The sequence below is a fragment of the Doryrhamphus excisus genome, linkage group LG23 (genome assembly GCF_037039965.1).
Source record: "Doryrhamphus excisus strain RoL-2023G ecotype Guam linkage group LG23, RoL_Dexc_Guam_v1.1, whole genome shotgun sequence".
In the NCBI taxonomy this organism is placed as follows: domain Eukaryota; kingdom Metazoa; phylum Chordata; class Actinopteri; order Syngnathiformes; family Syngnathidae; genus Doryrhamphus; species Doryrhamphus excisus.
This window is the reverse complement of record NC_136379.1, coordinates 5,750,115-5,775,296: the sequence shown is the minus strand read 5'-3', so window position 1 is coordinate 5,775,296 and position 25,182 is coordinate 5,750,115. Positions and strand designations below refer to the sequence as shown.

The 25,182-nt window shown below is 40.7% G+C and overlaps 3 protein-coding genes and 1 long non-coding RNA gene across 5 annotated transcripts in view; 3 read left to right on the top strand and 1 right to left on the bottom strand.

Annotated features, from left to right (window-relative positions):
- Positions 1-25,182, bottom strand: part of LOC131107832 (uncharacterized) — a 204,444-nt gene that overhangs the window by 119,225 nt on the left and 60,037 nt on the right. The window lies entirely within an intron of this gene.
- On the top strand, positions 107-6,209 carry tdo2a (tryptophan 2,3-dioxygenase a). The gene is made up of 12 exons (XM_058058142.2): positions 107-265; positions 334-439; positions 519-609; positions 673-743; positions 2,597-2,724; positions 2,791-2,977; positions 3,049-3,156; positions 3,221-3,332; positions 3,412-3,469; positions 3,903-3,982; positions 4,127-4,217; positions 5,520-6,209. Exons 1-12 carry the CDS (start codon positions 114-116, stop codon positions 5,671-5,673), a joined length of 1,338 nt encoding a protein of 445 aa, XP_057914125.2. The 5' UTR covers positions 107-113; the 3' UTR covers positions 5,674-6,209.
- On the top strand, positions 13,226-16,989 carry asb5a (ankyrin repeat and SOCS box containing 5a). The gene is made up of 7 exons (XM_058058156.2): positions 13,226-13,454; positions 14,694-14,773; positions 15,738-15,845; positions 15,921-16,071; positions 16,144-16,278; positions 16,393-16,584; positions 16,662-16,989. Exons 1-7 carry the CDS (start codon positions 13,250-13,252, stop codon positions 16,787-16,789), a joined length of 999 nt encoding a protein of 332 aa, XP_057914139.2. The 5' UTR covers positions 13,226-13,249; the 3' UTR covers positions 16,790-16,989.
- On the top strand, positions 17,120-19,126 carry spata4 (spermatogenesis associated 4). Of its 2 annotated transcripts, none has more exons than XM_058058193.2 (6): positions 17,120-17,421; positions 17,785-17,914; positions 18,006-18,124; positions 18,207-18,427; positions 18,502-18,588; positions 18,778-19,126. In XM_058058193.2, exons 1-6 carry the CDS (start codon positions 17,345-17,347, stop codon positions 18,870-18,872), a joined length of 729 nt encoding a protein of 242 aa, XP_057914176.2. In that variant the 5' UTR covers positions 17,120-17,344; the 3' UTR covers positions 18,873-19,126. The 2 variants fall into 2 exon arrangements, with proteins under 2 accessions (XP_057914176.2, XP_057914185.2); XM_058058202.2 differs by having other exon boundaries at positions 17,123-17,421; positions 18,505-18,588.

Sequence of the window (25,182 nt, the reverse complement as noted above, 5' to 3'; positions counted from 1 at the left end):
TATTTATTTATTTTTATTGTTATGATTGTGACGTCCCATGACTGCTCTTTTAACATCAAACAAAGTCCAGAAATGGTAGCGGTTCAAGGTAAACAGCACCGGAGGCGTGTCGGATGATGACTTATGTCCTCGGGAGTGATTGGATGGCAGCAAAATTTATAAACGAGCACAGGACGATTGGAGCCTGTTTTCCAGTTTCGAAGAAGAAGAAGAGTGAATCAAAGGTCGTCATGAGCGGATGTCCTTACTTTGAGAAGAGGCATTTGTACGTTTCGCCGATCCCTTAAAAGTACATTTATTCTTAGCTTAATTGATTAAAAGTCTTTTCCACAGGTTGTTTAAAAACCGGCCTCCACAACCCGAAGAAGAAGAAGATGCCGCTCAAGCAGGCGTCAACCGGGCCAGTAAAGGCGGCATCATCTATGGAGACTACCTCAACGTATGGAAGTCATTCCTTTCCCTTTGAAACTTGATCATTTACTAAGTTCTTTGTTTATGTGGGTTTTCTTGGGGTTCAGCTGGATAAAATAGTGACAGCTCAAGTGCTGCAGAGTGAAGTGAAGGGGAATAAGATTCACGATGAGCACCTTTTCATCGTCACCCATCAAGGTGAGGTATCAAGTTCAGGTTTTAGTGCATGGTTAACATCTAAAACCTCGGATTTCATTGCAGCCTACGAACTGTGGTTCAAACAGATCTTGTTTGAACTGGACTCCGTCCGTGAGATCTTCATTAGCGGACACGTGAGTGACATTTTTGACTTTTTTGCAGAATGAAAGGTGAAGGTGTCGCATGTGGGTTGTCCTGTGGATTGTTTTCTCATGAAATTCAGTTTTTGTTTTTGAAAGTTCTCAGTCCATGCATAATAAGGACTGTGGCTTAATTCATCCATCTGGAAGAAAAAAATTCTTCAGACCTAAGATCTTGGTTCAAATGTTTTTACTGTCTTTTAGATCTTTGGTATGCCAAGGATTCATATAATTAATTAGGAACAGTAGCTCTTGTAATATTACATTATATTCAGTGGTCAGCACATAGGCCACACAGTCAGGAGATCGGGAAAACTTGGGTTCGATTCCTCCCCCCTCAGGTAGCTTCATCTTTCGAAGTGATGGCCGATCGTAAATGGAGCCAAAATGTGGACATCCGTAAATTAGCTTCTCTGCAGAAAAAGCAATTTTTTTTATTATTTTATTTGGTCAAAATCAGGTGTTTTCGCTGAAATCACCCTATGGTCTACTGCCGAATTATAAAGACCCAGAAAGGCTAAAAACAAACTCTTTTTTGTGATAAAAGTTTCAATGTTTATGTAGTCGTAAAACTGCACGGCGGTCGAGTAATTAGCACGCAGACCTCACAGCTCGGAGACTAGGAGTTCGATTCCACCCTCTGGAATCTCTGTGCGGAGTTTGCATGTTCTCCGCGTGCATGCGTGGGTTTTCTCCGGGTACTCCGGTTTCCTCCCACATTCCAAAAACATGCTAGGTTAATTGGCGACTCCAAATTGTCCATAGGTATGAATGTGAGTGTGAGTGGTTGTTTGTCTATATGTGCCCTGTGATTGGCTGGCCACCAGTCCAGGGTGTACCCCGCCTCTTGACCGAAGACAGCTGGGATAGGCTCCAGCATACTCGTAACCCTAGTGAGGCAAAGCAGCATAAAAAAATGGATGAACGGATGGAAGCCTCCAATTCCCTCTTGAATATGAAGCCTAATGCCCTTATTAAACACATTTAAAGTAGAAATTAAGGTATTCACCACTAATGATAGATCCTGTGAGATGATCTGTGAACAGATACAATCAGAGTGACTGTGTAGCCTGAAGCCTGGATCAAGATAGTGACAAGACATCTCCATAATCCATAATGTTAGCCTGTTGTAATTCATTATGACTTTCATTCATTCATTCATTTTCTACCACTTATTCTTACAAGGGTTGCGGGGGTGCTGGAGCCTATCCTAGCTGTCTTCAGGCAAGAGGCGGGGTACACCCTGGACTGGTGGCCAGCCAATCACAGGGCACATATAGACAAACAACCATTCACACTCACATTCATACCTATGGGCAATTTGGAGTCGCTAATTAACCTAGCATGTTTTTGGAATGTGGGAGGAAACCGGAATACCCGGAGAAAACCCACGGGGAGAACATGCAAACTCCACACAGAGATGGCTGAGGGTGGAATTGAACTCCGGTCTCCTACCTGTGAGGCCTGCACGCTAACCACTCGGTCATATTATAGCTTATTTTCCGTAATATATGAACTTGTGTTGAGGACATTGACTGCCTAAACTTGACCTTCCAAAGTCAAACCAACTTTGCGTCATGCATTCAAGGCCTGAAGTGCAAAACTGTAACGCTTGATGATGTGATGCATACAAACAGCTACAATGATGCATAAAGCAAACAATAATCTTCTCAATAATAAGAGAAGATAAATAACACTGTGTACATACAATGTTATGTCTAATCGCTACTACACTTATTACTAATTATTCATTTTTATGAGTTCATTGTCAGTACTTATTATTACTATTACTAATATTTTTTGAGTGGGAGTAGTAATAAGTACTTTCGGCGCTCGTCTTCACGCAGGTGCGAGATGAACGCAACATGCTTAAAGTCAACACTCGCATCCACCGAATCGTGATGATCTTCAGACTGCTGGTGGACCAGTTTGCCGTGCTGGAGACCATGACAGCCTTAGACTTTTTTGACTTTAGGTAAACATGATAAATCCCCTGAGATGAGGAGTCTACAGCGTGCTGACGCCATGTTGTTTTGTTTAGGGAATATCTGTCTCCGGCCTCTGGCTTCCAAAGCCTTCAGTTCCGGCTCCTGGAGAACAAGATCGGGGTTCCTGACAACCTGAGGGTGCCGTACAACAGGCAGCACTATCGGGATATCTTCAAGGGTGAAGACAACGAGAAGCTGACCACCACCGGAATGGAGCCAACGCTCCTAAAACTGGTGGAGGTAAATAAACAGTCTGAACATGACTGGATGTGTTGTAGTTCCTAATAAACTTGACGTGTTCCTCATAAAAGGAGTGGCTGGAGAGAACTCCCGGCCTGGAAGTGGATGGCTTCAACTTCTGGGGAAGGCTGGAGACCAACATATTTGATGGACTCCATAAGGAGGGAATGGAGATTGAGGTAAGATGACAGCAATAAAATTCCACTGACTCACAGGAGGAACATTATCCAACTTCTTCCGTAGAAAATGTCCGACTGCGAGGACAAAGAGGAGCTGATGGCCGAGCTGCTGAAACAGAAGGAGCTCTTCACGTCTTTGTTTGACGTCAAACGTCACGAGCACCTTCTCAGCAAAGGTCAGAGCTTCTAGATTCTAAAAAAAACAACCTATTTTTTTTTAAGATGCGACTGACTGAGTTTAATCTTCCCAACAAGGTGAGAGACGGCTGTCCTACAAAGCTCTCCAAGGCGCCCTCATGATCTACTTCTACAGGTATATTAGAATACCATATTATTTATTTCATATGTTATTTTCCTCATACATTACAATTCATAAGTATAGCTGCCTTATCTTGTGGCCAATTATAGTTTTATTACCTTTATGTGTAGAAATTACAACCCCAGAAGGTCCTTGTGGACACTTTTGGGAATTTGTGTTAAACCTTTATATTATGAAGGCAAAAAATAAAGAAAAAAGTTTTAAAAAATACTAGAATTATTGCAGAATATTGTAAAATAATAATATATTTTTTTTATTTGATCCTCTAATTTTTTAAATTTTTTAAGAGCCTGTGGGAAAATGTAATAAATGTATAACTGTATCAAAATGAAAGGATATTGTGTTACAATCCTCAATTATGTTCTAAATATTTTCAACTCGTTCATCAGTTTTTCTATAACGATGCTGATGTTTTTTTTAAAAAAAGGGAGGAACCAAGGTTCCAGGTTCCATTCCAGCTGCTTACCTCCCTCATGGACATCGATACGCTCATGACCAAGTGGAGATGTAAGTGCCGTAACGCCCAACGTGACCCAACAATAGTGCTGGAAACAATCAGGGGTTTGGTTTGGGGGGGGGGGGTCGGGGGTGAATTATTGACGGTCTAAATGCGACGTCTCGCCTCCTTCTGTGTTTGTGTTCCTCCTGCAGACAATCATGTATGCATGGTGCATCGTATGATTGGCAGCAAGGCCGGCACTGGGGGGTCATCTGGCTACCACTACCTGAGATCCACTGTCAGGTATTGTATGTTTACACTTTTAAAAGATACTAAAATGTGTACAAAGTGTTGGGATAAGAGTCAAGAATCCTTATTAATCCTTTCAAAAAGCCAAACTGTATGTAAATTTTACCCACCTAGGAACGAATGAACCAAAGAACCTTTACATGACACTCCTATTGTAGAAGGTGCTACCATCAAACTTTGCTACATGTTTTTCACCTTCTTTAGCAAATTTCTGTCACTATTTTGTAGCCAAAAAAGTTGGTCTGACATGCAAAAAATACACATTCACGTTTGAAAGCCAATGAAGATGAAGAAAGAAGACAGATACAGAGTTGTTCATCGTTCTGTGTGCCGTCTATAGTGTCCAAAATCTGAAAGAACCACTATCCATTCTTCACAGAGAATCACCAGCTAGTGGACGCATTGTTTGGGCACTCGGTCTAGTTTGTTCAAATCCAAATCCAAGGTAGAATTTGAGTCAAAAACTAAAACCAAGGTTCCACTGTCTTCGCCATGAATCAATCCGAGCTATCTTGTGCTTATTTCTATTTCTATGATAAGAAAACATGCATAGAAAATCATATAAAACATGTTTATGGCTTTCTAAATATGGGTTCCTCTCATGCTATCACGTTTCACCTTTCACGGATTTGCAAGCCCGGCCCTTTAAGAGGAATAAATTGTGGGAAGTTGAGTGTCTCTCTCTTCCCTCTCTCTACACCGCCCATTGTTTTCTGCGTCCTGATTGGCTGTAGACTATTGCCAATCAATCTATTGCCATGTCTCCTGTGTCACAGCTAGCTAGCTTGTTTTCTAGCTTCTAAATGAATCTTTGATTCAAAGAAGGAGGAGTGCAGCACAACAAGGATACAAAAACGCTACGGTACAGCTTTAAAAGGCAGGAGTGACTTAATCATTTCTTGTGTCCGACCTGTAGGTTGATCATTAAAATAAAAAAAAAAAAAGTGAAATTTTTGTACAACGACTGAATGAGAAAACTGTATAAAGTTTATAGTGATGGATTAAAACGTATATAATAATTGCTGAAAAATTAAGTTGGCTACTTCTCGGATTTCACTTATTATTTGGGATAAACGAGGGACTACTGTAGCCACTTTTACACTCCTATTCTTCTTTGTTTACATCACATTGTGTAGGCTACTGGATCAGCGGCTTCATTCGGAAACTGCAAGATGTTTTATCTATCGGTCTAAAAGGCCTCCTTTTTGTGTGTGATGCTCCAGTTTTTGTGAAAGGGTCTTGTTCATCAATCAGTCCTACTTCATCTGTGTCTGAACGCGTCTCATTCTACTACAGTGATCGCTACAAGGTCTTTGTGGACCTCTTCAACCTGGCCACCTTCCTCGTGCCCCGCCACTGGGTCCCCAAGCTGAACCCCAACGTCCACACCTTCCTCTACACGGCCGAATGTTGTGACAGCTCCTACTGCAGCAGCGAGGATTCTGACTAAGCCCCCCTTTTAGCCGACAAATCCATTTTTTTCCCCTATACACTAAACCGCATCATTGTACATTAAACACACCATGGTCCCGCCACGCGTTGATGGGAACTCACCGTCTTTCAAAAAATCCCACTTGGCTATCTTAAGGGGATGTAAATACAATTATTAGTGCTAATATTTGATGGTCAGCATCTAAAACTATGAAATATATATTGTATATAATGTTGATAATTATCAGCCACAACATTAGGTAAACAAAATGAAATTAAAGTATATAAAAATATACATATATTATAATTGGATGTGCAGGTGTACCTAATGATGTGGCTGGTGAGTGTAGATGCTGTATAGACGTGTGAATAATTGTTTTTAAATATGATGTATGTATTTATGCAGCGATCTCTGTAATCGTTGTGTACGTTCATTTATAACCGATGTCACCTTTGTCGTATTTAAATATACATATTTGTTGTACATAGCATGTGTTATTGTTATGACAGTTATGGACTGTTTGTGTGCATTATTAAAGGCCTCATTAAAATGCAGCATTTATGTCTTATTTTGATGATAAAAAAACTGAATGTGCACACATACAGGAGGAGGGAAAAAAAGATAAACAAAGAGTCTGCACTCCATGGCAACACACCGCCAAAATAAAAGTCATATTAATATCATTCTCAGTGGGCTACTATGGGTTTATAGCATATTAAAAGCAAGATGGCGGACATGGTATTCACAGTGTAAAGAGCACTTGACAATGAGTGAAAGGTTGCGTAATCATGTTGTGTGGTAGCCACAAGGCACAAGTCATGGCTGCACACACACACACACACACACACACACACACACACACAACCCTGGAGTTTAGTGCTTATTTATATCATATTGTCGGATAAAGAAAGTGACCCCATTTAGTCAGTTTTTTTATGTAAGTTTAAGATTTATTACGGGTGGTTAGCGCACAGACCTCACAGCTAGGACACCAGGGTTCAATTCCACCCTCGGCCATCCCTGTGTGGAGTTTGCATGTTCTCCCCGTGCATACGTGGGTTTTCTCCGGGTACTCCGGTTTCCTCCCAAAAACATTCCAAAAACATGCTAGGTTAATTAGCGACTCCAAATTGTCCATAGGTATGAATGTGAGTGTGAATGGTTGTTTGTCTATATGTGCCCTAATTACTCAACCAAAAAAGAATTGATCTATGTGGCTTTGGCAAATCAGATATTGGGATTGAATGGGAAAATAAATAATAAAAAAAACCTTAAGAAAGCAATGTTTGAATCACAGGGTCTTTTTAATCAAACAAACAAAAAGATTTGAAGTTTTAACAAAATCATCACACAGCAACTTAACAATCAAATGTTATACCTCAGAAATTTTGAATATGGATCAATATGAGTTTAAGTGGAGTTTCCATGTTCTCGCCGTGCATGCGTGGGTTTTCTCCGGGTATTCCGGTTTCCTCCCAAAAACATTCCAAAAACATGCTAGGTTAATTGGCGACTCCAAATTGTCCATAGGTATGAATGTGAGTGTGAATGGTTGTTTGTCTATATGTGCCCTGTGATTGGCTGGCCACCAGTCCAGGGTGTACCCCGCCTCTCGCCCAAAAGACAGCTGGGATAGGCTCCAGCACCCCCCGCGACCCTCGTGAGGAAGAAGCTGTAGAAAATGAATGAATGAGATTTATTGCATTAGAAAAACGTTACCGTCAGTGGCGGTTCTGGCTTGAATGACACCCTTGGGGGGTGGGGGGGCAGACTCTGTGACGTCTATTAAGTTCAGCTTTGACCTTCTTCTGTTGTCAAATCATTATACTCAGGTTCAGGTTGGGTACATATGGTTGCTTTTCCTGTGCCTTGCTAGTTGTTATTTTGCCTCGGGCTAGTTTCCTTGTTCCACTCATCTGCTAACAAGAATTAAAGATGGCTCCCATATCTGCATCTTGAGGTCACCGCTAACAAATCAGCATGCCATGCGGTGACAGAATGATGGTCTCACAGAGCAGGTCTTCAAAGTGATGGAGATGCTCCATTGTGGATGTTCTGATTCCTACTTCACCTTCACACCAGGTGTCTTCAGTTCTTCAGTGTTTTGTTCCTGCGGTCCCGGCTCAGCCCATGCGGCAGCTGTGGTTCCTGCCCTGGTGTCGCCTCCATGCCACCCTGCTCCGCCAGGAGTTCTTGTTCTTGTTTCAGTCTATACACCAGCGGTCATCAGTTCCTCTCCTGGTTCTACTGCTTTCCAGCTGCAATGGATCTAATTCTCCATTGGTCAATCGCCGAGGATGGGTTCGGAGTGGTCCTGCTGTCTCTGTCGGTATTACAGTCCCGGTCCTGATCCTGATGGCTCTACCGTGCATGCCATTCTGCTTGTCCCCCAGAGGGGTCCTGCCAGCAACCCACCACCTGTACTCCTGCCACCCATTCTTTGGGACTGTGGACTTTCATCTGTGATCCATCCTTGGGTGGGGGTACTGTCATGCCCTGTGTGTCAGCTTTATTATTCCTTATATGTTTTTAGTTCCAGTTTTTCATGCTGTTATTTTGTTATATTTGCTGTTTTGTTGCATGCTTTCGTTCCAGCTTTTACTTTCCTGTTTTTGCATACCTTACTAACGTCCTTGCCGTTTATTTAGTTCGGCTTTAAGCTTCTTATGTTGTGATGATTATACTTTACTTGTTTCAGTTTAGTTACATATGTTTGCTTTTCTCGTGGCCACCATGTTTGTTTTGTGGGGGTGCAAATATCCCGCCTGTAGAGGGCGCCCATCTGGCTGCCGCACATCCTGACTTGATGAAGAAATGAGCTCTGAACACAAATAAACAGAATTTTGTTGTTTTTTTTGCTTCCCCCTTGCAGTGGTGCCCCTAAGAGAATGCCACCCAGGGTAATTGCCTACATGGGGCAATTTTATTCCATAGCTAGAACTGCTACTGGTTACCGTTATCAAGAATTCTGCACAGAAGTAGTCGCAAAGATGGTGTAATAGCTCTATTTCGCCACAAGAGGGCACTAACACATGTGCGCTAATGCAGTTCATTGTACAATGAAGGAGAAGGTTGTCCTCCTGTAACAAAATGCTCTTGCTGTATCTTACTATATGCTTACTATATGCTTTATGCTTACTATATATTACTATATTTCACTAAATGCGTTACATTAACGCCCAGTTTGGACTCTTAGGAAAAACAATCAGACTGCACTTCCAGATTAACAAACAAAAAACAGACTGTGTATTTATACTGTGTATTCTGTATATTTTGTATTTTTCATTCTTTTTTAATAGATGTGTCTGCACCTACTATACCAAAACAAATTCCTAGTATTCATTATGTTGATCATACCTGGCAATAAAACCGTTTCTGATTCTGATTCTGATTACTGTACTGGGTTACACATCAAGATAGTCGAATCATAAACAAATCCTCCAAAATGTTTGAGTTTTTCAAAATCGTGAATTCTGGTAACGTTAATTGCATAACTGTTACTCAGTTACGCAATTTTCTTTCACGTCCCCCTGATTTGATACAGCAGAGACGCTGATAATATCTATTTATTTATCTGACCAAAAATAGAAGCATATTCCAAAGTCAAATTGCATATTGAGTATTATAAGTGTGTTCATGTCGGCAGGTCATTGAAAGGACTCCCTGCCTCTCGTGTCCCCCCCTCAGGGGGACCCGCCCCACTATTTGACAAGCCCTGCTCCAACTGCATTTGTGTAAATCCTTGTTGATTTAGCCCGGGTGGACTGAAAGCTGAATCATCAGAAATAGGAGTGGTGACGTCAAGCTGGGGAGTGATTAATGTGTCCCTTGCATGAAATATGACGGCAAAAACATGTTTACGTTCCTCTCTGATTTAGTTATGATCATGTATGTTAGTTGGCATGCGTGTATGAGTTTCTTTTTTAATTCATGCAAGTCATGAAATCAAGTTTATTCACTTATTTCAGCAACAATATGATTTTTACATTGCTCTCCCAGAAGTAGTAAAGTGGGTGTGCTACCGTCAATACCGATCAATAACTGTTATCACATGCCCCCACCCTACTTTTGTCCTTGAACGCCGCATGATCCCCCCCCCTCTCCCACAAATAAGCAATGTTAATTTTTAAGCCTTTATTACTTGCAGCAGACAATGTGCAAAATAAGGGTCGTTTTAACCAAAGTGGTGAGTGATCAAGGTCTTCACGGTGACGCCCGCCCCCCCCCCCCGCCCCTCAGCCCTGGGAGAGGAAACGGCCCGTTGCATTCTTGGTCAGTCTGGCACCATTTTCACTCTGGTCTGCGTGTTATATGCATAGCGATCATGCTGTCTAGTCTTACTGGGCGGCCTGCTAATTCATGCTTGAGTGCAGAGATAGCGGACAACAACTAAGCTTCATGTCTAAGCTGAAAAAGCTGCTGGAGCTTCCATGACATTTCCCGTCCTAATCCATAGGCGTCGATATGGAAGGACTCTAATCCACGCCCAGAAAAACAAAACCATAGCATTGTCCTTACCTAACGGGACGCCATAACAAGGGTTCAACATGGAGCTCGGGTTTGAGGTCACGTCAGGGCGTGTAAAAACCAACATGCCTAATTTTGAATGCAAGCGGGTGTCTTTGAATGCAGCATTTGACCCTCAAGCAGCAACAAAAGTGTTTGGAGACCCTAAACTAGGGGTCTCAAACTCAATTTACATGGGGGCCACTGGAGCTAGGGTCTGGGCGAGGCTGGGCCGCATCAGGTTTTAAAAAAAAAAACGCATTTATTAAAAACAGAAAAATGAATAAACTTTGCTTTGGTTCCGATTTTCTACAAGAAAAGCTCTGATAAAACATTCCACTGTTCTCAAATATCTTCATTTTTATTTTTCTACACAAAATAAGATCAAGAATAAAGAAAACCAATCAGTAATAAATAAATATAATAATAATAATAAAACAGCAAATAATTAAAAATTAAGAAACCACATATATAATTATTTTTTTCATATTAAAATGAACAAAGCATTATTAGAACCCTGGAGACATGACAAAACACGACTATAGTCACATTTATACTCTTTTTATTTACAACATATTGCGCAACTGCAGGGTCTTGAGACACATGCTAACTCGCAAACTAGAGAGCTAGCGACCTAAACGGTAGCCTTCAAGTTATTTCCTTTAAACTTAAATAACCAAAAACTTACCACTTCCACACGGATAGGGAGGATAACTATTAACAGTTATTTAACCTTTAACATGAACATTAATCAAACGTAATAATTTTTTCTGGGTACATGATACCATACAGCATCCATATCAAACTTGCGCGGTCCGCACTAACATTAAACTTTCATATCAAGGCGGGGGCCTCAAACTAGTGTCTTGCGTGCCACATTTGGCCCGTGGGCCACATGTTTGAGACCCTGTTTTAGATCTTCAAAAAAAAAAAATACACAGTCATAGATGAACATGTCTAGAGCACAGAAAGACTACTACTACTACAAATTTTGGTCTTAATTTGATGTCATGTGTGTTTTTTCCATCACTTTTCCTTACTCTGTCACTTTGTAATGTCTTATTTCACACAGAACAATCTAATATGCCTCACTCTTGGAAGTCAGGGGTCGGCAACCTTTAGCATCAAAAGAGTTCTCTTCTCTTACAGTGACAATAAATGGTCTGGAGCCAACTTTTTAAAGTTCTCATCTTTTTAAAATGGTACCTGCTATGACAGAATTTCTGGTCCATGTTCATGTAGCATCTTTTCGTGTCTGACTGAACATACCGAACTTCCCTTCCTTACCCAATCAGCAGTCAGAACACAATCTATAACACATTCAAGGACTTGCGGTGAGTCAGATATTTCAAACTCTTTTCAAAAATGCACATTTTCCTCCACAATCACTGAGCTGGGCATGGGAGCCGCAACAAGGAAGCTGAAAAGCCGCGGGTTGCCGACCCCCGGCCGGTGTCATCTTCCACTGAGGCTCCTTTTTTGTGTGTCATAACATAAAAGGCCGTAACCCCAAAGGTCATAACATGAACAAAAATAGCCAAATACCAATCTCATCACGCCGATACTATCTGTGACATCAATGTTTTCATCGATCCATCCACCTCTAGTGGAAACCCCAGAAGGATTTTTTATCCACAATCCTGTCCCAAATGATAAATACATGTTTCTTACCCTCTTGCATCGTCCCTTTCCAAAAATAGTTGATAAAGGACTTTGTAAAGGACGAGCTTCCAGGGCAAAGACTTCATTTTAATGCATGAGCGTCCCTATCCTCTTACCACCCTGCTGGTTAAATAATTGCCCTAATTTATCTTGAAAAAGTATCCCATTATAAGACAAACTGGTGTTAGTAGATAGGCATGGAGTCATCTTGAAAGATAGCTGTCTAGACCAGGGGTCTCAAACTCTATCTACTTGGGGGCCACTGGAGCTCGGGTCTGGGTGAGACCGGGTTTTTCAGGTTTTCAGAAAAAAAATAAACGAAAAAAAACACATTTATTAAAAACAAAAAATTAAAAAAAAACTTCGCTTTGGTTCCAATTTTCTACAAGAAAAGCTCTGATAAAACATTCCACTGTTCTCAAATAGCTTACTTTTTATTTTTCTACTCAAAATAAGATGAAAAATAAATAAACAAATCAAGAATAAAAAAAATCAATCAATCAGTAATAAATAAATAAATATAATAATAATAATAAAACGGCAAATAAATAAACTGGGTAGACAAATTATTTTTTTCAGATTAAAATGAACAAAGCATTATTAGAGCCCTGTAGACATGACAAAACACGACTATAGTCACATTTATACTCTTTTTATTTACAACATATTGCGCAACTGCAGGGTCTTGAGACACATGCTAACTCGCAAACTAGAGAGCCAGCGACCTAAACGGTAGCCTTCAAGTTATTTCCTTTAAACTTAAATGGCCAAAAACTTACCACTTCCACACGGATAGGGAGGATAACTATTAACAGTTATTTAACCTTTAACATGAACATTAATCAAACGTAATAATTTTTTTCTGGGTACATGATACCATACAGCATCCATATCAAACGTGCATTAAACTTTCATATCAAGGCGGGGGCCTCAAACTAGTGTCCCGCGGGCCGCATGTTTGAGACCCCTGGTTTAGACCCATTCTTAAGAGATGATTGTTATGCAAGGGTTTGTGCTGCCACCTGGAGGCTCAAATGCAATACCAGAAATACATAATATATGAATTAGATGCATTTTGGTTGGATAAAAGGCATAAACAATGGATGGAGGGATGCAGCTTGCTAATAAAATTCCATGAGATATTAACACTATGGAAATGTGCATATATAAAATGCAATACAATACATATATTCAGTATATTAGTGCCTCAAATGGTAGTACAGTACACAGAATGCTATGCACCCCCCCCCCCACACACTGCATACCATAACGTAACACAAGTTGATCCAACTCCCTGCAACAGCTGCTGAGAATTTTTTCCATTCTGTTTTTTTTTCCCTTGCCAGGACAAGCCAACCAGCTCAGAGGCCCGCCTTCATCCTCCTCCTCATCATCATCATTACCATCATCCCAAAGCAGACAAAAAATGTCCGACCCGGCAGAGGAGCTATCCAGCAAGCCCTTTGCGGCCCAGCTGTCCAACGTCTACCTCAGCATCTTGGCGCTCTTCTGCTTCAAACTCTTTGTCAAGATCTCCCTCAACCTGCTCACCTACTTCTACATCGTACGCGGGAACCGCAAAGAGGCAGCCAGGATATCCGCAGAGTTTTACGACTACGCTCAGCCACGCGGTGAGTGTTTGTTTGTTGCCGTCGTCATCAAACTTCCAGGCGTTACCTTTACAATAAAATCTACCAGCCTTATAAGAAGCCATTACGACTGATCTAATCAGCTTCCTCAACTGTACTTGTGATGTATTATTGTAGCAAGACGCTGCAGACGCTTTTTCTCTCATGTATTAATAGAACAGAGTCATGATACCACCCCCCCCACCCCCCACCCACCACACTGCCCTACTTTCCATTCCCAGCCATGCAAGTCACCCCACTCATACTGCAGGCACAACCACAACAACACACTTTTAACCACACACCTTGTCTGGTTAACCATTTTGGCCCCGATGACATTCATTCATTCATTTTCTACCGTTTATCCTCATGAGGGTCGAATGGGGGGTGCTGGAGCCTATCCCAGCCGTCTTCGGGCGAGAGGCGTACTACACCTTGGACTGGTGGCCAGCCAATCACAGTGCACATATAGACAAACAACCATTCACACTCACATTCATACCTATGGACAATTTGGAGTCGCTAATTAACCTAGCATGTTTTTGGAATGTGGAAGGAAACCGGAATACCCGGGAAAAAAAAAAACATGCATGCACGGGTAGAACATGCAAACTCCACACAGAGATGGCCGAGGGTGGAATCGAACTCGGGGTCTCCTAGCTGTGAGGCCTGTGCGCTAACCACTTGCTCACCGTGCAGCCCTCACCCAAACATATGAACAAACTAAATATGTTTTATAGACAACAATCATAATAAATAAATACCTTTTTTATCAAATTGCTGGCACTCGCAACTTTCTTTGGCCCCATGGCGGGTCATTTTGCCATCACATTCAATGTAAAAAGTGAGTCAGAGCAGTACAGAGCAAACAGGCTCATATTTTACATGCAATATTATAGGAAAACTGAGGTACAAAAACTGTAGAAATAATCTGTTCCAGCGTCAAACTGCTGCCATCATAAACCCGTTCTTCACTGTCGTGTAGTCCGGAAAGGGGGGTCTTAAATATATATGAAATTACAAGCGCAGTTATGCGTTACTGCTTCGCAAATGATCTCCAAATGAATGCACCTTCCACACACCTGAGCGATTAACCTTCTTCTATCAGAGGATATTGTTGCGTGATTACTTGTGCAATGTAGCGTCGCCTGATTAGCGCTTGTAAACAGTTTGTGTGTATTGTTGAGCGCATTAGCAGTGACAGTCATGAATGTTCTACATTGTCATTGCCTCCCCTTGCAGGATCCTGGACAGACCGTTCTCCGCTTCACGATGCCGCCAGTCAGGGTCGCCTGCTGGCCCTGAGGAGCCTCATTTTACAGGTGAGCACATGGCGGCTGTTGGAGATAAGGACTTTTTAATGGGGGCCTTTTTGGTTGCAGGTTAGATATTTCACTGTCTAATACAAAATTGAATATATTAGTTTTAATTTTATTTAATTATATTAACATATATTTGATAACATCATAAATGTAGCACTAAAACCCACCATATATTTCAGCATTTTTTTAAATATAAAGGAAATTTACAGGTGAGCACATGGCGGCTGTTGGAGATAAGGACTTTTTAATGGTGGCATTTTTGGTTGCAGGTTAGCAGGATTATGTAAACAAAACTACGTCAGTGATTCACATGACACTTAAGACCAGTTATAAGGTGACTACTACAACAATTTATTTTGCAATTAAATAATCAAAAATAGAAAAAAATAAGATATTTCACTGTCTAATACAAAATTTAATATATTAATTGTAATTTTAATTAATTATTTTAACATATATTTGATAGCATCATAAACGTAGCACTAAAACCCACCATATATTTCAGCACTTTTTTTTTAATGTAAAAGGAAATTTACAGGTGAGCACATTGGAGATTTTTAATGCTGGCATTTTTGGTTGCAGGTTAGCAGGATTATGTAAACAAAACTACGTCACTTATGTTTCAAAGACCAGTTATAATTTGGATAAAAGGTGACTACTACAACAATTTATTTTAAAATTAAATGAGCAAAAATAAAAAAAAATAAGATATTTCACTGTCTAATACAAAATTGAATATATTATTTTCAATTTTATTTAATTATATTAACATATATTTGATAACATCATAAATGTAGCACTATACCCGCCATATATTTCAGCATTTTTTTTATATAAAGGAAATTTCTAGTCTTGTTATATAATCGTACAAGAGGATGGTGCAATGACAAATAGTGAGCTCTGTTGATAAACTTTCTAAAAGCACTTATGTAACTAAAGGGTGTACCTTGGCTTTGACTTGCAGGGTCACAGTGTCAATGCCCAAACCATAGACCACGTCACCCCTCTTCACGAAGCCTGTCTGGGAGACCAAGTGGCCTGCGCCAGAGCCCTCATTGACGCCGGCGCCAGCGTTAGTTAAAAAAACAAAGAAAAAAAAAGATGGTTTGTCAAGTTTAAACAACAAGTAACAGCGGGGTTTTTACAGGTCAATGCCTCCACGGTCGATGGCGCCACGCCGCTGTTCAACGCCTGCACGGTGGGCAGTGTGGCGTGCACGGAAATCCTTTTAGAGAACGCCGCCAAGGCTCAGAGCCTTGTGCACCACCCGTCACCTATCCACGAGGCCACCAGTAGAGGTCAGCACAATTTGCCATCTATATATTTACACTAACAACATCAATACTAGTTTGTCCTAACTTTGACTCAAGGTCATTACGGTTGCGTGGAGGTTCTGCTTACATGGGGTGCCGACGTGGACATGGACATTCCGCACCTGGGCACGGCACTCTACACAGCCTGCGTCTGCCAGGAGTTGGAGTGTGCCAGAAAGCTCCTCAGGGAAGGTGAGACGTATATCGTATAAATACCTAGCAACCCCATAATGCTGTGTAAATATGCCCCCTAGTGGATAAAGGTGGAAATACATCAATTGGATTGTGATTCTGGCCTTGATTCAGGCGCCAACGTCCAAAAAGGCAAATCTTTGGACTCCCCCTTACATGCGGCGGCGGAGAAAGACTGCACAGCCGTTGTGAAGCTGCTGCTGGACTTTGGCGCCGACATTAACGCCAGGAATACTGAATATCAGAGGCCGGTGGATGTGGCCCCGCCCAGCAGTTTAACAGAGGGCTTCCTGCTACTATACGAAGGTAAACAACCTGATCCGTCAAAGGCCACATAAGCTACAATGAGGTATGTACCGGTAATTGCATTCTCCTTTTGGTAGCCACACCGCGACTGCTGAGTCAGCTGTGTCGTCACTGCATCAGGAAGTGCGTCGGCCGGGACCGACTTCACCTCCTGGCCCATCTCCCATTGCCTGGCCAGATCAGGAACTTCCTGCGGTACCAGTGAAAGTTATTTTACTGCATTATATTTCCATATTTTGCATTTCCTTCATAAACATTTGTGAGGAAAAAAATAATAATTATTCATATTTTAAATTCAAGTACAATGGAAGTAGAATTTGAATAATTTGCACTGCATAATAATGCACTTTGTTATTGTATAGTTTTGCATTACACATTAAAAATGCTATCAAAATACTTGTTGGATGTTGTGATGAGGAAAATACCACAAATAACAGTAACAAGTATTGTGCTCATAAAATATTCTAAGTACGAATGAATTAACCAAAATTGTGTAAACATCACCTTCTACCGATAGGGGCAGCAAAGCGCCACCACACCATGTTTGCAATTCACGAGAAAGAAGTGGTTACCATGGAGACAACACAACAATATCCCCTCTTGTCACACGCTAGCTTTAGCCGTCTCACTAATAAAGGAATGGCGCTATGACGAGCGTTGTTTTGACGCCATGACATGTCAGTTCGCCATTAGAAGAAAGAAATTGTGACTTCGGTGTCGTTCGGGTCGAACGGGAGGCTCGGAACCAAAAGTTGTGACGATGACGGGACTGCCGAGGGATGTAATAAGATGGCTGCAGAACTTAGAACTGTCCGTCCAGCCGATGAACGTACGCAGGTAAGTCACACAGCTGTTCATTGCATTTATTTCAAATTAATGATTTAGAAGCATTATATTAATATATACAATATTTCTTTAATACATAAAACTGTATTCGCGCATTTTGGTCTACCTGAAATAGCAAGTAGTTGGTTTCAAGTAGTTTGGTTGCACTGTACTTGGGAAGAAGTGCTACCGCTAAGAGTCCAGCAGATGGCGCTGTTTCACAAGCCAATTCACTTTCTAAGTACAATATCTGAATTTGTTTCTTAATGTGTAAAACTGTTTTCAAAATAGGTTTGATACCTGCTAGATGAAAATTAGAAGGTTTAGAGGAGGGTCAAGATGTTGAAATGATTGTTTTTGTGGTTTCCTTTTCAGAGATTTTTCCAGTGGCTACCATGTTGCTGAGATCTTTTCCCGTTATTACCCCAGAGAATTTGAAATGCTTTCCTACAGCAAAGGGCTTTCTCTTTCTGCTAAGCTGGACAACTGGAATAAAATAAGACGGGTAAAACAATAAATAATACCTAGGAGGGGGATGTGTTGGTAAGTCTAACAACATAATGTTTCTTAACATTAACAACGTGTCAACTCTTTAGTCCTTACAGAAGCTGCGTCTGCATTTGATGGAGAAGATCGTTTACGGAACCCTCCACTGTAAGGTGGGAGCGGCCGAATTGTTGGTGCAGCAGGTTTATACCATTCTAACCAAGCACAGGTAACGTCAACATCTCCAAGGATCTAGTGGGTCACTCAAATGTAACACCTAATGACTACAAAGTAATCCATCTGTCTTTCAGGATTAGAGGACTTCCCAGCCTCGAGATGGACTTCACCGACCAGAAGCACCAGAAGCTCCTCCCCACGGTGGCCCGCCCCACGGCCAACACGACCCTGAATAGCAACCTGAGGCTCACGGAGATAATGGCCCTCCCTGATACACGCACCAACCAGCGGAGGGCGGAGGCCATCATCTGCAAACATCTGCAGGAAAAGGCAGCACAGACGCTGCCCGAGCGCGGTGAGCCACCAGAACAGACGTGACGACGTCATAGAAGATGTCTAGCTGTTTTGTTGAAAAAAATTATGCTCCAGCAGGGCGCTCAAACCTCATCAAGCCCAGACTCACACAGATGACATCGAATGGAGATGAAAAGCATTCGTCTGGAGATAATACACCGAGTAAGACACCGATATTGTCCACTTTGTCAACTGCAATACCAAAATTACTTTTTTTTTATTTAAACTATAACATTTTAATATATTATTCATTTATGTATTATTATTTTGATACTGTACCTAACGTTTCTTTTTTGGGATGTGGGTTATTCCTACAGAAGTGTTGTTACCGTTTTTCCTTGTCTTTTCTAGAGCTATGCTCCCAGTCAACGCTGGGTGTCGCTGTTTCCTCCTACAAGACAATCACAGTGAACCAGCCCCCCAGAAGATATGTGCACAGCTGTTAAAAAAAATGCATGATTTTATTTATTATATTAATTTAATCCTCTCTAGCAAGCGATATACCATAAACATACTGTAGTATTTATTACGTGTAGTATTTATTATATGTAGACATGACCTGCAGTTTGGCTTGTGCCTCCTATTGTCAAGCATCATGTTTGGTTAGTATCTACCACTAGGTGGCAGCATGGATTGGTACTGTTATGTTCCAGTCCTCCGACGGAAATAAATCACTGCATCTTGCTAATAAAAAAAGAGTCTCTCTACTTGTTGGTTTTTACGACACACATGACAAGCGCTTCAGCATTGATTTATGAACACATCATAAAAGTATCACCGTAACTCCCACACATTAATGGCTACTAAATCAACTTTGGACAGGTGAGTATAGTACGGCTTTATCCGGAAAATGGGGGAATGTGGAGTCAATGGCTGGGACAGCTGGGGATGAGGTAGGGGCGGATGAATCTGGGATCTTGACTATTGATGTCAAGGTAACCTGTGGGGTGTAACAACTGAGGTGTGCAATGTGACGGTAAAACATTTTGTCTCAATTCACTGGTGTCCAATGTGCAGCCTGGGGGCCTTGTGCAGCCTGTGGCTGTTTTTTCAGGGGCCCGTGGCGCATTCTAAAAATATAATTTAACAAGAGTTAAGAAATAAAATTAAGGAGGCGTTAGACGACAAAAAGTGGGGAATAATAATAATAATAATACATTGCTAGAAAACAGTGTAGAATGAAACAGCAAGAATGGAAAAAAAAACAATTTTACAAGAATAATATTAAGAAAAAATATGTATCCACAATAATGTAATATTATGAGGAAAAACATTTTAATTGAAAAGTTGAAATATTATTTATTTTTTATTTATTATTTTATTATCTTATGTTTTTTTCAAATCATAATATTTCTTTTATATGTCTTTTTTAATTTAAGTTGGAGAAAAGTAACTATTTACTACAGAGTAAAAATATTAAGCGAATAAAGTCAATTTTATGAGAAAAAAAACAATATTTGTAAAAAGTGAAATACAAAGTTGTCATTTTTGAAAAATTGGACTGGATTAAAATATCATGAAAAAAACATAATATTCTGAGAAGAAAATTCACAAGAAGGAAGTTGAAATTGTTGAAAAATTAAACAAAAATGCGGGTGGAAAACTATGAGAATAATGTCCATATTACGAGAAAAAAGGTGTATTAAGTAGAAACAAGTTGCACAATAAAATGAGTGAAAATAATGTAATTCAAGCTCCCTAAATTTGAATTTTATTACAGAAAAAAAACATTCTATAAGTCATATGAGAACCAAAACAAAAATTTGGTTGGGAAAAACGCTATAATATTATAGGAATAAAGTAATCATGTGACATATTTATGAAGATTATTTAAGAAAAAAGTCGAACTCTTGGTAAAATGTAACAATTACTTGAAGTTAAAAGTAAACTGAGCTATATGTTGGACGTATCTTATGTAAGAGGGGCCGCCTTGTTTGTTTCCATGGCAGTGTGTCGCAGCTAAAGCCTCCCCGAGCAACCGCAGTCAAAGCTGACCTCCTTAATCTTTTAGTGTCTTTTCATTTCCCTCAGCCTGACTTAGCGTCAACACGCACCAGCACTTAGACCGCGTGGCCTGTTGATGAGCATCGGAATGTGGACGTTCCGCGTGTATTTTAGCACGTACAGGCGTGTGGAGCAGATGGGGATTTAAAGCTACGCTAAAGAAAAGAGGGTTAAGAGGTGATGTTTAAATTCATATGTAGCGCGCATGTGTGCTTTGTTGCTATGGCAACTATGTAACACGACGGCGCGAGTCGGGAGACATTAATAAGCTTACTGTGAGCCTCTCCGACTCCTCCTGTCGCTCGACAGCGTCCTGTAGATGCACCCATCCCAGACCCGTAATATTCACTTAAGCGCTCCGATGTGCTAATAAGCTACTGGAAGCAAATGCAACATTTGTAGAGAAAAAAAAAAGAACGCCAACGTCAGGCGTGCTCCAAACTGACTGAAATGCCCTGAGAAAGTGTTCCACCATCTGCTGCGTTTTCCACACTGAGGAGGTTGTTGTGTCGGGGTGGGGGTGCAGGGTGCAAACACCATGCATTTAAGCAGCTAAGCAACAAGAGGGGGGTTGGGGGGGGCAGCCCACACTTAACCTACCAATCTCTCCCACCCTGACTAACAAAGCCGTGTCATCCAGGCCAAGGGTGGGGCGCTTTGTATGCTTGAAAAGTCAAGCCCGTGTCACACAGCATTCAGATACAAACTACAGATGAAATCAAAACAAATAAAAACATCACCTCTAATGACATGGGGGGGGGGTATAAATGTTAGAATGTTGTATCCTCGTGTTAAACCATGACAAAGTTTCAGATAATGAAGTTTGGGACAAAACGCTCAGTTTCAGTGTTTTTTCAAACACTGGCTCTTTGTGACATCACAGAGTGATGGGCTTCCTTATATGGGCGTGCACTGTAGGCCAGATCTACTCTCTGCCCTTCCCACAAACTCTGCTTCTCTGTTTACGGTGTTAGCAATGTCTCCCAGGAAGTGTTTCCTTGTGTGTAAGGGATAGCTACATTTGTTTACAATTCCTAACAAGGAACACATAAAGCAGAAATGGCCGACAAACTGTTGCTGAAGCCTGGCGCCTTTCCAATGTTATTTAGTCGTGTCGGAGAGTCAGAAGAGCAGGCAGTAAATCACAATTTATCAGTGTCCTAACTGTGTTTATTTTGTGTTAAGTCATGGAATATAAGCGCTTGTCTGTGTAGCATTATATAGTGTGCATAAATCGAAAGGGGTGCGAATTACAAGCTTACCTTGTCCGGAGTTGCGAATAGCTGTTTCCCACCACAATTAGTGGGTCTATCCGACTTTTTTAAACACTGGTAGCCCCGAAAAAAAAACGCTAATGCTAAAATGCTAAAGCTACTTACCATTATTATTATTATCTTGAAGTAACCTCTTTTCTTGAGAAACTATCCAATCTCTCCAAGATCAGTGTAAATTGCAATTTTTTGCATAATTCCGGAGAACTAATAATTTACGCAAGCTTCAGTCTTTTCAAAAAAAAAAAAATTCAAGTGAGTTGGAAGTGAGTCCAGCCTGGCGGCTTAATTAAAGTGATACATTAAAGAGGCACTCGGTGCTTGACAGTATGGAGCTGAACATGGACATGAATTATTCATAAGGCAGTATTTAAATATTGATTCAACATTAATAAGTAATGGTAATCAGTTTTCCAAATTTCATGTGCGTATTTGCCAAATATAAAGGCTATCTATGCTTATTAGTGCATAGTGCTATTTTGACAGGCAATTCTGCCCACTCACACAACCCCCATCCATCCATCCGTCCATCTGTCCATCCATTGGTCCATCTGCCAGGTCAGTTCACACACATTATCTTGCTAATATCCTGTTTGCTTTGCCACCATTCTGACATTATGAGATTGGATATTCATAGAAATGACCCCTTTGGGTCGCACATTTTATGTTAGCAAAAGCGGTTCACGCCGTATGTCTCTGGGGGGGGGGGGGGGGGGGGGCAGTGTGGCTCAGGTGGTAGAGTCCCGACCTGAACATTGCGGGTTCAATCCGCTATCCGCCCGTGATCGTGGTGAAATATCCTTGAGCAAGATACTGAACCCTCTGCTGTATCAGTACTTTAACGGTGTCAAAGCGCTTTGGTTGCGTTGGAGGTGGGAAAGCAAAAAAAATGAGTTGTTGACATAAACTGACTCATTTTTCAAAGAAATTACCCCCATGGGTCTCAAATTCTATGTCAACATAAGCCATGTACCTCGATGTCGACTTAAGCGGGTGCTTTTAATGATAATAAGAAGACAACCTCATGGAACAGATTATTTCTACAGTCCAACCTCGGTTTTTGTACCTCAGTTTTCTTATAATATTGCATGTAAAATATGAGCCTGTTTGCTCTGTATTGCTCTGACTCACTTTTTACATTGAATGTGATGGCAAAATGACCCGCCATGGGGCCAAAGTAAGTTGTGAGTGCCAGCAATTTGATAAAGAAGGTATTTATTTATTATTATTGTCTATAAAACATATTTTTTGTTTATATGTTTCGGTGTGGGCTGCTCCAGCACCCATGCGACCCTCGTGAGGATAAGCGGTAAAAAATGAATGAATGAACACAAATTATGTTTGTGCACTCGCTCGTCAGACAAATGGGATAGTGTTGTATTACTGTGTTGTACTACTGTATAAATTACTACAAATATCTGTGTGATTTTTCAAAAAAATTACCCCCATGGGTTTCAAACTCTATGTCAACATCAGCCATGTACCTCGATGTCGACTTAAGCGGGTGCTTTTAATAATAATAATTATAAGACAACCTCATGGTCAGGTCGACATAAACAGATTGATTTTTCATAGAAATAATGCCTTTGGGTCTCAAATTTCATGTCAACAAAGGCATTCAAACATGTGCGTTGACGTCAGCCCCCCTTAGACAACTACAGACAAAAACAGGCAACTCTGTTATTGTTCGTCGACGCCTGAAAGCACCTTTTAGTAAGAAGACGACATTAAACCGAGACTTGACATACTAGATGGGTTGTCCACATAAACGGACTGGTTTTTCATAGAAATTAAACCTTTGGGTCTTGAATTTTACTATGTCAACATAAGCAGTCAACCATGTCTATGGCACTTTTTTAGAAACAAGACACACAATTCGATGACTTAAATTGATTTTTTTTTGTAGAAATGATCCAGAGTCTCGAATTTTATGTCGACAAAAACAATCAACCATGTATGCCAATGTTGGCTTCACCGAACGAACAAAAACAGGTTGCCAACATAAGCGGATTCCACTATAATATATGTATTCACCATTGAATGATGTCAACTTAAGCGGACACTTGAGTCAGTTGACATACATGGGTTGTCGGTTAATACAGACATGACACGTTTGGGTCTCACATTTTATACGAGTATGTCCACTTCAGGTTAACTTGGCAATTTTTTTAGTAGAAAGAAGAACACAGTGACTTGGGAATGAATGCGTTTGTCGACTTAGACAGTCTGTTGACGTAAACATACTAACTTATGATAATATTTGGATCTCAAATCTTACATCAGACAGTGACCTGGGACTTAATGAGTTCACCGGCATAGACAAATTATCAACATAAACGGATTCCACTATAATATACAGTAAAGTCTCGTTATATCAATATTGTCGGGAGTCGGAAAAAATATCAATATAACCGGACTGTCGATATATCCGATCCTGCGCCGAAATGCATTAAAAGTGGGCAATAATGCACTCGACATTGTTCTATGGTATAGAACATTGTTCTATGGTATAGAACAATGTCGAGCAGCTTAAATCAATCTTTGCTTAAGGATTTCAATACCAAAAAAGAACACGGCGAACGGCTGCTTCCAGCTTCCAGTAGTGCCTGCAACAGAAGAACCAACTGCGTTCGTGGTTTCTCTCGTGTGTATAGATTCTATACAGGCATGTGTTTGGCCAGATATGTGGGGTGGGTTGAGCATGACCTGTGAACCAGGAAGTGCGGGAATCGGTGTGTGTGCTGCACTCTGGTGGTGGAAGTGTGAAAAGTAAAGTTGACTGGAAGCAGCCGTTCGCCGCGTTCTTTTTTGGTATTGAAATCCTTAAGCAAAGATTGATTTAAGCTGCTTTTGTATCGATATAAGCAGACCAAATTGGCTGGCGGGAGATGAAAAGGGCATCGTAGTAACCGGATTATCATAATAACCGGGTATCGTACTAACGGAACTAATTATATCATAAAAGACTAGAAATTTGCCGGGAAATGAAAATAGTATCGTAATAAGCAGTAATTCGTTATAACCGATATCGATATAACGAGACTTTACTGTATGTATTCACCAATGATGTCAACTTAAGTGGACACTTGATGAGTCAGTCGACATACATGGGTTGTTGGTTAAAACAGTCATGACACGTTTGGGTCTCACATTTTATACGCGTATGTCCACTTCAGGTTAACTTGGCAATTTTTTTAGTAGAAAGAAGTCGACTTAGACAGTATGTTGATGTAAACATACCAAGTTATGATAATATTTGGATCTCAAATCTTATGTCAGACAATGACCTGGGATTCGCCGACATGGACAAATTATCAACATAAGCGGCGCTATCCACTGCATAGTCAAATACTGTCTTTAGCATCGGATTAAGTGAGAAGAAAACAGTCCTATGTAACAAAAACAAGCATAATCTTCCTCCATGTGCATCTTTTATCGCTCAAGATAGCCAAACATAATCAAGCGCTTCTGCAACATGATT